The sequence below is a fragment of the Nestor notabilis genome, unplaced genomic scaffold (genome assembly GCF_000696875.1).
Source record: "Nestor notabilis isolate BGI_N333 unplaced genomic scaffold, ASM69687v1 scaffold12620, whole genome shotgun sequence".
Classification (NCBI taxonomy): Eukaryota; Metazoa; Chordata; class Aves; order Psittaciformes; family Psittacidae; genus Nestor; species Nestor notabilis.
Window position 1 is genome coordinate 81,907 of NW_009911614.1, and position 16,363 is coordinate 98,269.

At 36.4% G+C, this 16,363-nt stretch overlaps 1 protein-coding gene across 2 annotated transcripts in view; it reads right to left on the minus strand.

The window, feature by feature from the left end:
• EFTUD1 (elongation factor Tu GTP binding domain containing 1) overlaps positions 1-16,123 on the minus strand; it is a 74,561-nt gene extending 58,438 nt beyond the window's left edge. The window contains exons 1-11 of one of the 2 annotated variants that reach the window (XM_010015651.1): positions 16,029-16,123; positions 15,338-15,405; positions 15,057-15,141; positions 13,531-13,664; positions 12,798-12,935; positions 11,693-11,907; positions 7,250-7,373; positions 6,330-6,406; positions 6,080-6,216; positions 5,151-5,273; positions 3,428-3,527 (exon numbers count right to left, since the gene is read on the minus strand). In XM_010015651.1, coding sequence (XP_010013953.1) covers positions 3,428-3,527; positions 5,151-5,273; positions 6,080-6,216; positions 6,330-6,406; positions 7,250-7,373; positions 11,693-11,907; positions 12,798-12,935; positions 13,531-13,664; positions 15,057-15,141; positions 15,338-15,405; positions 16,029-16,119 — 1,292 coding nt within the window. In that variant the 5' untranslated portion in view covers positions 16,120-16,123. The remainder of the gene's footprint in view (positions 1-3,427; positions 3,528-5,150; positions 5,274-6,079; positions 6,217-6,329; positions 6,407-7,249; positions 7,374-11,692; positions 11,908-12,797; positions 12,936-13,530; positions 13,665-15,056; positions 15,142-15,337; positions 15,406-16,028) is intronic. The other variant, XM_010015659.1, reaches the window with a different exon arrangement.
• Positions 16,124-16,363: the final 240 nt, after the last annotated feature.

Here is a 16,363-nt window from a genome sequence, read left to right on the forward strand (position 1 = left end):
TGATGGACTCGACGTAACATAACAGGTTTGCCTCCTACTCCTGACATTGTATCACATCACTGTGACATCTACACAAAGTTCTACAAAGTTAGTAGAGGATTTCATCATAACAAACATCTGATACACAATTTAAACTAAAACTACTTGAAAGGAAGTATAACAAATTACTGTATGTTTCTCTTTTACACTGGGTTAGATAAAGACAGAATTCTGAACCTCAGGAAGAGTAAACTGGAACATTTACACTCTACATAAATACCAAACTCTACTTTCACTTACATACCTACACTCAACCATTCTGTTTTAGATGGCTGTTCAATGTAAAACACCGGTAGAAAGGAGAGAAAGAAACAGCATATACCAAATGAACACCTAATTCTGCACACAGCAATACTTAATAAATAAGCACAGGCATCATTAAATTACCAAGGCCTCATTATGTAACTCCAAAAGAGGCCAGTGTGCCCCCATTTCCTTCTGGGTTTGGTTTTAGATATTTTTAATATCTAAAGTGAAGGATATCACACTACACTCTCTTATCAGGGGGCATCAGAGACATTGTAGTAGACACCGTTTGTCTACTCTGCCCAACCACCAACTTTCAGAAAATTTACACTTTTATCTGATTTTCTTGGAATTAGCAAATTATTTCAGAAGTTCAGACAGAAGAAACTGGAAAACAAAACATGTTTGCGCAATTCTTATTTCTTTAGAAAATCTGGCAAGAACTCAGGGATATAAAGGTACCATATAAAAGTCAAATTTCAAATCTCTCCAAAGAAAGACAAATAGAAGCTGCCAACCTGTTGTAACATGACCATAAATTATTTTCCCAAGTATTCCACTGTTGTTTAAAGAGTAAAAGCAAAAACATATCAGGTTTAGCATAGAATCTATGAAATTTTAAAGTCACCTTCTAGGAGGTATTGGTAGCCAACAGCAGTCTCAAAGGAGGTTGTTTCAATCATAAGGCCAACCTTTGTTATCATTTACTGCATACCCTGGACTTAGAATAGCTTTTTGCTTTTCCCAGCCTCTGCTCAAAAAGTATTACAAGCAGATGGCAGAAATAAGGCAAACTATAAAAACTGCAAAGTCAATTTGCAGCTTTTAAGTAATGTACTAAAAGGTAACATTACCCAATACTACTTAACAGAAGGAAAAAAGATGACAGAGCATGGATCTACTTTTTTTTTCCCCCTCTGTAAGTAGAAGTCTTGCCAAAAAATAAAAAAATCTAGAGAAACATCTCAGATTTACCACGCTTAAAAGCAGTCATCCCTCCCAAAGGATGCACATAATGCAGCAGATAGGTCCAGCAGTCAAACATCAGAATATACAAGAACACAGTTACGGCTTCTCGAAAGTAACATGTAAATAGAACATGTAACACTTATTAATGTTCTTAAACAGGTAAACATGAAAACCCGTTAACTGACATACTGTATGTTTTCTTTGTTCCTCCCTGTGTTCAGGTACTCTCATGGCTTAAGTTCTGCACCAAGCGCATCATTCACCAAAAAACCACTCTGAGATGGTCATAAACATATTATGAACCACAATACATAGCAAATTTCTTCAAAATATTCTTTTGTCTGTTTGAGGAACTTTTTATCTCTTTTAAAGGAATAAAAGTTTAACACATGGCATATAACCACACACATAAACCAGTTCCCTTCTTGAAGGAGGATGACTAAGGTGAAAATTAAAATCCCACCAAGAAAAATGTACGATGCATATCAGAGGAGACATTGAAGGAGAGTTGAGTTTATCCACGCAGGAAAGTGTTCATAAGCAAATGACACAGAACAAATAAAACCAATGAAACGGGGACTTGCAGTAGCTATTCTTTTTTTTAAGTTTTGATGAAAATCTTGAAAATATGTCCAAGAATTTCTATGTCTGCTGTGTGTAAAAGGCACCTTTGCATCTGTTAGATCCTTATCATATATAAGAATCTCAATCCTCCCAACTAAAAGAGTAGGTCATTTTCAGGAAGTGATGGCCCCAGTATAGACTTCATCTTCTCTTACTTAAAACTAGTGTATATATCCCGGAATCTAGACAAAGCAGGAACGGCACTGCTGTGCTGCACCAGTACCTGAGCATGAACTTCTATTTCAGATACATTTAAGGAAGGAACTCAAAGCAAAACTGCACCATCTAGTGTCTGGTCAATCCGTAACTGCAATGCATCTTTTCTCTTAACTCAAACTTAGTGCAAAAAAGACTCTTGGTGGAAGAGTCATAGAATCATAGAATAGTTAGGGTTGGAAAGGACCTTAAGATCATCTAGTTCCAACCCCCCTGCCATGAGCAGGGACACCACACACTAAACTAGGTCACCTAAGGCTCTGTCCAGCCTGGCCTTAAACACCTCCAGGGTTGGAGCATTCACAACTTCCTTGGGCAACCTATTCCAGTGCCTCACCACCCTCACTGTGAAGAACTTCTTCCTTATATCTAACCTAAAGTTCCCCTGTTACATAAGAATGATAAGAAAAAACTGAAATAAATCTAGGAAGCATGTGAAGAATCTAAGATAGTAGTAAAGCTTTCAAATATTACTACATCAACAGTACCATTTTCTGCACAAACATTTTTACTCAGAATCAGTATAATTTAGTAAAGATTAGTATTTTCAATATTACTTCACTATAGAGTGACAACCCCAGAAAAACATAACATGACCAGTCAATACAAAAGTTGACTACTGAAAATGCTCCAGAGACTTAGGGATGAAAGGTTAAGATCAAACCCATTCTTATAAACTCATCAAAAAAGTACATTTCCTCTGTAAAAAAGCAGATGGCTTCAGCTGAAAGCAGTGCAGTTAAGGAAAATGAAATCAAGAAGCATCTATCCCTCAAAGAAAGATGCAATAAAAACAATAAAAAGCTGCAACAAAAAGATTTTTAAAAGGTCTTAATACTTTTCAGTTCACTGCAAAAAGTTAGTCAAGATTTTGACTACTTTAATTAACCCATTTCATTTTGCACTTGCAATGAACTATATGATCATTTAGTTATCATGTCAATTGTGATGGCAAGTGTTTCGTGGAGTTGTTATGATTATGCCAACACAACCTTACTGAAAAACTGAAAAAGCATTACAACTCAATCATATTTTCAATCCAACATCCTGAAGCAGCGCACAATGTATGCATTAGGATGACATATTTGAACAAAAGTACTATTCTCCAACAAATGTGTTGTTTACTCATCAAGAAATCTGCTAATTCTTCCAAAACTGGTATGACTTAAAAATCATCTCATTCAGAAAATCTCTTCTTGCTGAAAAGATTTTATCTCAAGAATTCATGAATTATTTCCTCACGTCTAAAACAACCTACCCACACTTGCAACATAACTTTTTTTCCTTAAAGTATCTAATGTTGATCATAAAGTTAAATGTTACATTTTCTTACCTTGGTTTATTGTGTGGTAATGCCTTTGCATCAACAGCAAACATTTTGGAAACAAAGACAATAACCGGGGCTGTTCCTTCACTACTGCATTTCATAAAAGCTGAAGAAACATAAAAGGAAGTAATTTGCCCAAATTTTTCCCAAAAGTATGCACAAAATTATGGCTTTCCATTAATTCTATAGGAATTAGTGTTTATTTCCTATTTCAATGGATAATACACTGAAGACAAGAGGAAAAGTAGAAAATCACTGCCCACTGTCTACTTAAACCCTGCCCATATCTTCAAATCTGTTTTTCAAACTAGCAAAATTGTAGACAATCTTGATAACAAACTACATATACTCCAACTAAACGTATTGGTTTGATATTTAAAGTTGGGTTCATTGGCTGGTTTAGATTAGAATGAAAACCAGAGGGCAGCTTAGCATGAAGACCAAGCTATTTATTCAGTACCTTTAAGTACTCTCTCTCTTTCAGACTAAAGGAGGAAGTCCTGCAAACATCCAGATGCTCATGGCTTCACAGAATCCTAACAACTTCACTGCAAGAATGGATATTCCCCAAAGGATGAAAGAGCTACACAAAACTCATTCAATACTTAGGAAACTACTTTTTTCATCCAACTTGAAACATATTATCAAATTTAAACCAGACACAATACCATTCAAATCTTCTAACAGCATAGAAAATAAAGCATCTTCTCCTACTTCCTCTCTTTCATCCTGTACATTTTCATTACTGCCTAGCAAAGTATTTTCATTTGCCATAACAAAGTTAAATCACTGAATGTAGTCTTTCCAGCCCCGTTACAATTTTATAACACGACTTGGTCATTATCAAGCTTCCTATTGCTTACTTTTGCATACAGACATCCCAAAGTTCGACATAACACTGTCTGAATACACTACTAATCCCTTCTTGAAGAGGAACTCTTAAGTGAAAGCTGGAAACTGTGCCAGAACTGGACATAAAATCATGATCACAAGCAAGTCGATGGTAAAACTTAAACTAACTGCAAAATATCAGGATTTCATATCTTCATTTAACATTCCAAGTAACAAAACACATTTGTTGCCCTGGAAGTTTTTGGCTCTTGTTTTTATTTGTTTATCTTTTACCATTCTGGTAAACACAAATTAACTAAGAAATCAAGTTATAACTTGAGCTATTGAAAAATGAAATTCTTAATGACAATGTTTGTAGTAACAGCTAAGCTACATCTTACTACCTTATTTTCAGTACACAAACTACTTAGCCATAAATTCAACAAAAAAGGTTCTTTATTTAAATTAGCAAAAACTGGGTGTAGTTAATCAACACAGTTGTAAAAATTAAATCCAAATTCCAATCCCTCCTGGCTAAAAATTAATGATTTTAATACAGAAGTTGGTAAAATATTCAATTCTCTATTATATAATAACTTCTACTGTTTAGAACTAAAACCAAGTATTATCCTCATATCCTTCAAAACGCCCTGTTTCAGAGTCTTAGACCTTACATCATGTGCAGCTTGAGTTGTCTAAAAACTATGAATACATCAGATTAAAGAAAAATATATGGCCATAAAAATAAGACATAATACTATCACAGTCCACTGACCAACATCAACAAAGTTATGACAAATAATTATAAGCCTAAGCAGAGATTACTACATGATCCACAGACAAGCAAAACCACCAAGACAGAAACAACCTCCACATTAATGGGAGAATACCTACTCACCACTTTTCAGTTCTTGAGTTTCTGGTGGCAAAGAATCAAATGTTCTAGCTCCAACACACATCAGCTTTTCCACTCTCTCTGCAGTGATGTCAAGAGGACTGGGAAGTTTATTACATACCATGGCTAAAACACACTGTTAAGGATACACATTTATATATTTATATTTCCTTTCTGAATGCCAATGAAAGGAAGACAAATGCTTTGAATGTTTATTTCTTTAAATCAACCTCATGAAGTAACTGTCAGTAATGACAGACAGCTAAAATCCATCTCTGTCTGTTACAGTGCATGCAGCTCCCTCCCACATCAACGACTTCTGGCATTTATCTAAGGGCAGAAGGGATAGTTATGTAGGCTGTCCCTGTGTGCAAGTGGGAAACTAAAAATAGCACAATTGGGACAAGATTTATAGAACTAATTATGATTTACACATCAATAATTTGTGCATTCCTACTATAACGTAGTATGATTATAATATAAACAATGAGAAGAGTGTCTACACTGCAGACAAACAGCAAAGGCTGATCTTGGATTAAAAATGCATATGCCTAAAGCATAACACCAGATACTTAGAGAAACTCAAGGGCAGAAGACCTGAGATACTATTATAAAAAAGAGATTGGCTTATCCTTCAGGAAAACCACTAAAATTTGTATATAAAACTACATACCAAAAGTGTATTGTTAAACTACCTCCAGTTTCATAACTTACTTTCTTAAAAAAAGGATATGTATAAAAGCATAAATTTGGTAGAAATATAACACTAATTGTAGATATGAAACAAGCAAGAAAACAGGTCCAGCTAGCATGTGCACAGATGTAAAAAAGAAAACAAACTGTACCAAATCACACACTGAAATATGTGAATACTCTCTTTGAAGTCTGGGAATTACCAATAGCACAAAACCTAGTATTTTCGTTAAGGATACAGAGGACTGCATCAGATATTGGTAGCCACTGGCTACAAATGGCATTAAGATGAACTTTAGGGTCTGTGTGCCGTGACTCCCGTGCACCTATTTTCAGTCCCAAAGAGGTGACTATCTTTTCAATTTTTTCTTTGTCTCTGTAAGGAAAATAACAGATTTTAAAAAACCCCAAAACAAACACAGTAGCAATACATAACAAGCATCTACAACATGGAAAGAGATCCCATGAAAACTTTATAGATCACCTCACCTTTTCATTACAGCTTCATATAGACTCCATATGTTGTCCAGCACCAACTGCACAAACAAAGGTTTCTTTCCTTTTGCCTGGTAGAACACAAACATACAGCTAATTACCAGCAACTCCTCACTTTCACAATAGGCTTTTAACTGACCATTATCTTAAGGAGCATGTAAAAATCTTTATTCAAAATCTAGGCAATCATCCATTTCTATTTCAACAGCCTGTTTTACAAGCATTGTGTAAGGCACAAAATAAACATGAAATTTAAAAGTGAAGGACAAGTGTTTCAACTTCAGAAAAAGAGCCTGATAAATACAGAACATGTCTACCTTGAGCTTGGTTATCGCCCTGTTCGTAGCTATTAATCCTCACCCATGAAAAAACATCATTATGAAAATCATCATTATGAAAATAGGGAAACTCCCTTCCCTCTTAAGTTTTAGTGGTGGAAACACTTGATGCGAGAGAAGTGTAGCTTTCAGGTTTTGGTATAGCATTCAGTGGGATTTCACTAAGGCCAAAAAGATTTTTTAAATCCTAAATCTTAAGCTAAACATGAATATCCTAAATCCTTAGCTGTTGAAGGACTCTGCTAGTAAGACAGAGACACACTCACTACTCTTGCTCCTGCACTGTTAGTCTTCCATTCATCTTGCATGTTTCACTCTATGCTGAATCCTTGAAGCTGGAATGTCAGTTATTTTGTGAAGACAGACATTTAAGAGCACGTTCCAATGAGGTTTCCTCCACCTAGCTTTTCAGTGGTCAATTTTGGAATGTTCTCTGCTATCACAGGGACTTTATACCTCCATTTATGTCGAGTGAAAAGGTACTGACGTCAGTTTTCAGAATAGACGATGAGGAATATAATACTAACAACAATAATAATAATAGAAACAAGGTAATATTTCTGACAACCTCCGTACCTGATCACCTTTCATTATCTTCTTTGCTTTTGTATTTAGATAATAATCTCCCCATAAAGTCTTCAGAAGGACTGCAGGCTTGATTCCAATCTTTTGGCTGTACAGTTTGGCAAAATGCTCAATGCTGAAAGAAAAGAAAATGCATCTTGATAAAAGCGTAATGGTGTTTACATGTGCTTATCAGCCTAAGCAACAGACATCTTACGTGAAAATCACACAGAAATCTCAAATCCTTGGTTTATACCCATTTTTCCAACTATCTTCACTTTAGCTCATGTTGTTTAACATTTACACCTGCAAAAACATTTAGTCATAACAGCTCAAAAATGCCTGCAGTATTTGTATGTTTTCGTTTTGTTTCAAGTCAGCTTCAAGGCTGGACTTGTTTATTTGAAATAAATATTTGTGTCCTGCCCTCCCCCCCAGTAAAAACTCAAAACCGTAACACAAAAGTTCTAAATATTTATGTGACTATTCAAATTCATTCTATGAAAGACATCCCACAACACATTTAACTATGGTCTGTGATCAGAATGGTTCAAGTTAAACACCAAGTATTCCTTTGAGCCGCACCTGAGCCATCAGATGGCGGTAATTATTTTTTCAATTAACTACTTCGGGTACTTCTTGTTGTTTGAATCATTGCTTTAATAATGAGTAAAATCCAGAAAACAATATAAGAACTGTAATGCCATAACTGTGTTAAAAAGCCAATTCTCTGGTTCAGTGGTCCCCAACAGTTACTATCAGCAGGCTGCTTTCTACCTAAAGAGATAGTTCTGAACATTCTATGGTTTCCTTGCTGAAAATGTTCAGTGAGCAGAATAGAAAAAAACCAAACAACTAAATCCACATATTTGCTCCATGTGCAAACTAACAAAACCATACATTTACAATCAGAACAGTGATGTTTGATAATCTGGTCTTTGAAATCCAGAATTCTTAAACACCTAAAAAAAGACCTGCCCATGTCAGCAAGACACAAGCTATGAGTGCTTGAACCAAAACCAAAAATGAGGTTTTTTTTCTTTTTCTAAAAACTAATCCAGAAACTAACTGAACAGGGGTAGAGCCTGTGCCAGCTGCTCCTGTATATGTATTTATGGCATTTTTCAATACCTGAGGATTATAAGAAAAGCATATGTACTAACTGCACTGGATGAGGCTGGCACTGCCTAATGGCTTGATTTTTTTCTGCCCTGACAAGTAATAGTATCTTTAGGAAAAGAACCCACAACCATGTAACAGCAAAAGCTTGCCCTGATTAAGAAAATGCTCAACTGATGTGTATTTCACCACAGGGTACTGCTGGCAGTCCAGAAGTACCTCTTGAACGCAATTAAGGAAAATGTGAAAATCTTCCTTTTCCCCCTCATTATGTTATTTATCAGAACCAGGGCCCGCCAGTTCATAATAAGAAGCAAACTAGTATCAGAAAGCAAACAATCTTCATTCAGCTTCAACAAACCCATTAAAACATTTTCAGGATGTGAGGGATGGAGAATTAGGACAGGTACAAGTAAGGAAACTAGCAGATAGGAGTCCTGTGATTTGTCCAAGCCTTAGGCACACTTTGTGTGGGACAGAGAACAGATTACCATAAATTAGTCAATTGCGTAATGTATGAACAGCCTGACCCAGCAGCAGAATATTAACATCCTTTATGACTAAGTTAGATGCATAAAGGTTTTTGGCTGAGATACAATCTTGTACACGGACAGTCCAATTAATATAATTTTTAAAAAGCTTCAATATATAAAGTAAAAGGGAATTAAAATTTGGGGAATCTTGGCAAACATGGTCTTTAAGATCATCTTCAATAAAAGCTTCATAAGTTTTTTAAGTGCATCTCATATCAGTATAGTATTGGCAAAGAATAAACAGAAAGCTTATCAATCCTCTCCAGTATACCTATATTCCAGTCACAAAAGTAAAGACAGGTCATATCTGGCCCATTTCTTCCCCACATCTGAAGCTATATTACAACCAATATTTAGATTTCAGCCTTATAGAAACTCTGCAAGTAAGGCTCAAGATAGATACCTGACAAACATTTCAAGTGGCAGAGAAATAGCAAATACAAAGAAACAACTAAAGCTTGAATAGTTAGCATTCTACTTCCAATCATTCATCACACATTTTACTCTCAGAAAGAATAGTTACCAAGTGCTAAAGGCTGTGGTGAAAAAAAAAAATAAAACCCAGAAAATTAACACAAGGCTTATCTCTGAAACCCACAAATTACAGACTCGCAAGCCCTCAGCACTGCTTTAGAGGAATTTTCTTCTCTACCTCTCTATGTCAGTGTTATTACAAATGAGATGCATAACCTGGAAGTACACCACACAGTAAACCCCTGTGTCTAGCAGTTCAAATTGAAGTATTTTTCTGCTAAACTTGTGGCAGAAAATCGGTTTGTTTCTCCAGCTCACATTTGTATGAAATTTAATTCTATCTACAGAGAAATTATCAGAAGAAAAGAAGCCATGAAAGAAAGAAAACTACCTGAAGTCTCACTTCCACAGAAATAACCATTATATTCAGCTACCACTTAAGAACATGCTTGCTTTCTCATTACGAAGGTGATCACAGGGTGTTTATGACCACATGTTTGTATCAGAATGTAGTTCTGTAACCTATAAAATCTTAACAGTTGATCATTTACTTGCAAATATCAACTAGCTTGATCTAATGAAATAGCTTCTAAATTGCTTTTGAGCTTAGAAGTCTACTTATTGTAACAAAGAACTCCACTGCATCACTTTTTTAAGAAACATTTTTCTTATTGTTCAGCATTCCCTGGCAGCATACTTAGAATACTAATGCTAAACCTCGGCCACCTCTGAACTTCCCAAAACAAAAACTTAGCTATGTGTTTTCATTTATTCCCTTCCACAGGCTCTGCCAGTATCCAAAACAAAAGTAAACTGAAAATTGCCTAATCTTTATCTACACAGGATGAAAAAAAAGCAGAGAGCCCTAAATCATTTCAACATCTGCTAAAGAAAATGTTCATATTCTGACTCCAAACTTGAGTAAGTTTGTAACAAACAGTTACATGCCAAACAGACTGTGTAACAACAGTTTATCACCATAACTAATTTTTTCCATGGAATTTCAATGAAAGTCAGGAAAGCTACAGCTTACAGATATCAAAATACTGTTTCCCTGCACATCATAAAATACAAGAGTGACTGTGGGCACCATACGGAAATGGAGGACTTCAGGCAAGACGTGTTAATGTGTAGATCACTAAACGTATCAGAAAACCCGGTCCTGCCTTCAAAATGTCTTCCCTCATCCTCATGAAAAGATCTCTTTCAGACTAAAGAACATGTCAGAATTTGAAGATTTGTTTTCCATTTCCTTACACACTGACTTTTCATTTTATAAATCATTATTATTCATGACAGATAATGAAACTAAAATAGCACATTCTGTTTTCCCTCTCCTCTGCAGTGACAAGAAATGTCTATGTTAGACTACAAACTACACGTGGAACCTTATTTAAGAACTTGGCTTTGACTTATAAATCCTGGGGCTGATTTTTTTCTAAAGGCTTTGCAATATTAAAGACATGCACTGTATTACTGAATACATCTTTTTAATTATATTTTCACGATGAAGACAACGACTCCACCTTGTGGCTAGCAACCAGAACACGTGTAATACCTACGCTACTGACCTTTGAAACTAACTACTAAAAACAGGACTGAAAAACGGAACTGATCACAAATTCAAGCACGGTATTCCAGAAAACTTTCTGAAACTGTCCTATCCCCAAATTCTTATGTCCACATAAACATCTCTGCAATGTTCTTTAGCAACTGCTGAAACAAAAATATAAAGATACTAGGTAAAGAGAAATGCACCTGAATGAATGAAGAACAGAAAAAAAGATAGATTAAGAGTGATGAGCAGAAAGACTTGAGGACAAATGTGTCATTTCAAGGACAAGTCAAAGTCTGGTACAGAAAAAACAGATCACAGTAATGCTGTGACCCGGAGTTGAACTGGACCAAACTGGACAGCTGAAATTGCTGCCCCAATGCCACTTGCCTGCCTTATGCTTGCTATGAATGTCACTGTCCCTGTATCTGGAAGGTCCAATCTACATGTGAAACAGCTCCTTTACTACCACAATTTTTGACCTATCAAACATCAGCAATTAACAAAACACTAAGTTTGCCAGGCTAGGATAGTCACTATATGGGCTCAGCAGCTGCTGTGTAAGTAAAACAAGGGTCCCTATCACACAGATGTCAAAGCTGGCAGTATTTTCAGCTGTACAGTGTTAATAATACACTAGAATTGATTATATACAGTTGCATATAACAAAGGAACAGAAAGAACATCTTTAGAAATATGAAACAACTGAAAATACTTCAAGATTAACCGCAGTAATTAATTAAAAAGAAGTCATTAACTAAATCCCAGGCTTACCCAAAACCCCAGCCATCAATTGCACTGGCAAACACCACATTTCCATGGTCTGGTGAAAAATAAAGATGTGAATCATCAGTATCTTCCAGTCCAGCACTCCAGTCATAAATTTGATCTCCTGGTGCAGTGTCTGAAACATTTTCACTTTCTGTTTCTTTCTCAGCTCTTTCTTCTAAGACTTTAGAGGTAAAGAGCGCTCCAGTGACTGCATTGATCTACAGAAGGATATATAAAACCACCCTAAATGTCAATCATTCTTTCACAACTTTTGCAATTAAAATGCAATTCCCTCTCCCTGCCAAAATATAAAGAGAAGTTTGGGGTTTTTTTAACAAGACAGCATGCCTGTGATTCATTTTGCAATTTAAAGCACAGACCTTGAGTATCTAATCCTGCCCATTTGAACACAACAGGAGTTTGATGAGACTAAAATTTTGACTCAAACACCATGTACATTCCAACTCAAAGTCAGCCACATCAGGACTGAATCAGATATAGAGTATCATGTGTAATACACTTTGTCTCTCAGAACAAGGAATGGTGAAACAGAAACTTCTCACTGCCAACAAACAAACAACAAAGGAGGGCAAAGGGAAACCAGGTAGTAAGTTCTTAAAAATAAGTTTGGGGGGATGGAGGAGAACCAAAACACAAAGTTTGAAGGCACTTAACTTAAAACTTAAAAGACAAATTAACTTCATGCCTGCATAAATCCATCAGTATCAGGAGCAGTCTAAGATATTATTTGTCCACCTCCGAAGAAGTTGAGTCAATTTAACAGGAACCAATTTAACACGAAACATTCAGCATATGATGTCTAAAAATTAAGACTCTTCCTGATGACCTGTCAAGAGGCATTTAATACGCTCCTCTACCATGGGCATTCTGAATGAAACTCAAATCCAACTAGAAATAAATGCATCTCAATGTTTAAAATTAGACTTGAAAATTAGTGCTTGAAAAAACTGGCTTTGCTGCACTAAATTTATTGCAGCTGTAAGGTAGCGAAAATTACAGTGTCTCACAATTCAAGAACAGAGAAAAAGGGGAAGAAAAAACCCTCAACAACATCTGCTGTGTGAACACAACTCAATAGCATGAATACCTGTTCTAAGATGTTCTTAAGGTGCGAGTATGCTTCCTGAGGGGTGAGCTTGAGCTCCACAATCAAGCGATCAATTTTATTGATCACCAACACTGGACGTATATTTTCTAGCCATGCTTGCCGCAGGACCGCTTGAGTCTATTAAGAAGGAAGCAGTTAAGAAAAAAACCCGTTACAGAAAGCTTGATACCACAAAAGCTAAAGAAAATCACAATATAATTCTAAAATTTAACTGAACAGATAGTAAAGGACAGGTTGACAATCAAACCAGAAATTTGACTACATAGCGCTAGTTATTACAGAACCCTGCAAAACAGCAGTTTCACAGCAAAAATGCCCACAAGAACAACTTAACACTCTTCATAAAAAGTAAGCTATGAAAAAAGCAGCATCAACCTTATTTTGCATATTTCTTCACGTTGATTACCCTAAGAGCACATGTAAGGATATTAATTTCCCTTCAGACATTTATTTCTTTCTGTACAAATACTCCATTACCTAAAAAGTTGCATACTCACTGTTTCAACCCTACATCACTAGACCCACTCACCAGCACTGCTTGGTTTTCCAGCACAACTCTCAACCTACCCTTTCATACCTCAAGTACCTTGTCATTTATTAAATGTTTTACAAAATTTCTTAAACCAGCTCATCTTTTATTTCTACATAATACACTTAAGACTTTGCTTTATCTTCTCTACCTTCTTTCTCTATTTAATATACTTTATTTCACCTGTGGACAGACTCCTTCAACAGCATCCACCACTATGATGCAACCATCACAGAGTCGGACAGCAGTAGATACTTCTGAAGAAAAATCCACGTGCCCTGGGGAGTCTATTAAATTAATCAGATACTCCTCATCACCTAGGATCAAACAATAAATTAGTATTTCACAGCACTTTTCAAAAACATTTCTTTCAGCCACCTGGTTATATTGCTTAAGCTACTAGTAATTTCTAAGAACTAGATCTACAGTAACCATTACACCTAAGAAAAACTCCAATAAAAGAGGAAGACTAGCAGCAGAGTAACACCTAGTGGCTTGTGCCTACTTCTTTTTAATTTCACTCTTTATGCCAGTCTTCATCTTTCAGTGCCCAACTACCTCCAGAAATTTAAAAACAAAACCACACCAGCCAACCAAAAACCCGAATCCTGAACAAGCTTATAGTACATTACAAATAGAACACTAGATAAAACAAAATTGACTGCAACAGTCTGCATCTTAAAGATAAACCATGACAGAATGTCATAAAAATAAACCCTATATTCTTGATAAAATACCTCATTTCAGCCTCGTGTTTTTTTTAAAACATGCTTTTGACTCCCTATTAGTAAAATATCTTCAAGATATCAATACAGGAGAAGTTTTTAATATTTTTTACACTACTCCCCCCAAAAAAATCTGCTTAGTGGAGACTGCAGCCAACTTTTAATGAACTCACTGCATTTATCCGCAGCCATAACCAAAAGAACATCAAACAACTTTCCTGTTTAAGAGGTGGTACTGGAGTCTAAACTTCAATACAACAGAAAAACAACAGACATAAAAGGTTCTAACCATTAAAAGTAAGGTAATTTCAGAGTCAACAACAAAGCAGCCACAGTTTACAATACTGAGCTGGAAGATCGTCAGTTTCAACTATTTTTTATAATCAGCTGTAGCCAAAATGGAGTGACTCAGGGTGGCTTTTCTGGTCATGCAATTAGTTATTCTTTTTTCTGCACAAGCCTGTAAGTAACGTATGCTGTGTTTTCCATTTGCTTAGCTGAGGATAAGACTGGTGAGGAACATGGAGTCATAAAAAAGATGACACTCTAACTGCACTATAAAAAAACCCTATGAACAATTTATAGCAGTGTAACAGGCACATTGACACAGAAGTACACTAAAATACAAAATCATCTTAAATTTGTTGGGTTTTGAAAGAAGGTCTTGCCTTCAAGCAACATTATTTCAAGGCTTAAGGTCAAAATATAAATATTAAGATCTAAAATAAAAAGATAAAGGCAACTACTCATATAGCCTCCACTCAAGAGATACAATTGAAGATGGTGTCCATAACCCTGAGATAGACCTTTTCTTGGCTAACAATTGAATGAAGAGATACCTAAACCTTTGCAGAATCATAGCCTAGTGAGAAACACAAAAGGAGAAGTTGCATACAAAAAGATCTCAACAAAAACAACCAAGAGACAGGGAAAATTAACCAAAGGATGTATTAAAGTTTATACTTGCCAGTGTCGACAACTTACCTTTCACAAAGTGCAGTGAAATTGCACTAGATTTCATGGTTATCCCTCGGATCTGTTCATCTTCTCTGCTGTCTAGATATCTCAGCTGAGTACAGAAACAAAAGAAGGGGTGACAAATCTGCAGGATTATTTTCACAAGTTACTTATCAAGAGTCAAAAAGTACAACTGTGAGAAAATGAGGTTGAGCAAGACAAGGAATGGAATTTCCTTAATTATCTCTGATTTACAATTACAGCATGTACACACGAAAAGTTTGTTACAAATGACAGCAGAACACTACCTTGCCTGCCAAGCGGCTGGAGATTATCCCATTGCTAGATATTAGACAATCAGCTAGAGTAGTTTTGCCTGAAAAGAAAAATAGTTGAAATTAATACAGACAGTGGAAAAAGATGCACTGATACTATGAATGCTGACAACATCTTGCGTTCCAAGATATCAGCATTATCAAAAGCTTCAACTTAAAACAACAAAAACACACAGCAAACCAATTATTCAGCTTGACCCGTTTGGTGCACACAAATTTATTTTTGAAGAGTGGATGGAGCCTTACCCATCATGACCAGAAAAGCAGCTGAAATAACAAACAGTACATCAGAACCTCAACAGATCATGCAATTAGACACATTTCCGCCTACATAACAAACTTCTTCACTTAAATAAACATGGAAATACAACAGCCTGCCTCACACACATTCCTTTTATTTACACCAACATTCAGCAGTTTCAACTCCTCCAAACTATCACACTGTAATTCACTCAGAACACTCAGAAACACTAACAAATAAACTACATCAGGGCAAAAGAAACGGGCATAAAGCAAATCTACTTCTCAGTGTGAGGATTAAGACAGTTTAAAGCTAAAGCTGTGAAAATCTACTGCTTTAAACAGCGACCCAAACATACCACGCCACCACGCACACGCTTTTCCTCACAAGGTGCTTCCTGCCAGCCACAAACACGTGTCTTACCATGATCCACATGGGCCAATATACAGATATTCCGGATTCCAGAAGTCTTCTTCTGGAGGCCAACCATCTTTCCCACACTTGTGAGGACCATGGCTAGCTGTGAAAGGACGGAAGCGTTTAGGAGGCAACTTAAGAAACAGCCTTTTTATTTTCATTACAACTACTACGCCAGCTGCGGCTGCAGCCCCTCCTCGGTGCAGCCTCCGGCACACGGAGTGCGTCAACACCGCCCGGCCACCATGTGCCCTCCGCCCAGAGAGCTGAAACTGACAGGGCTGGGGCCGGGTTTGTTCTGAACGCGCACCGGGGGCTTGGTCAGTTTCTCACTTCCCCGC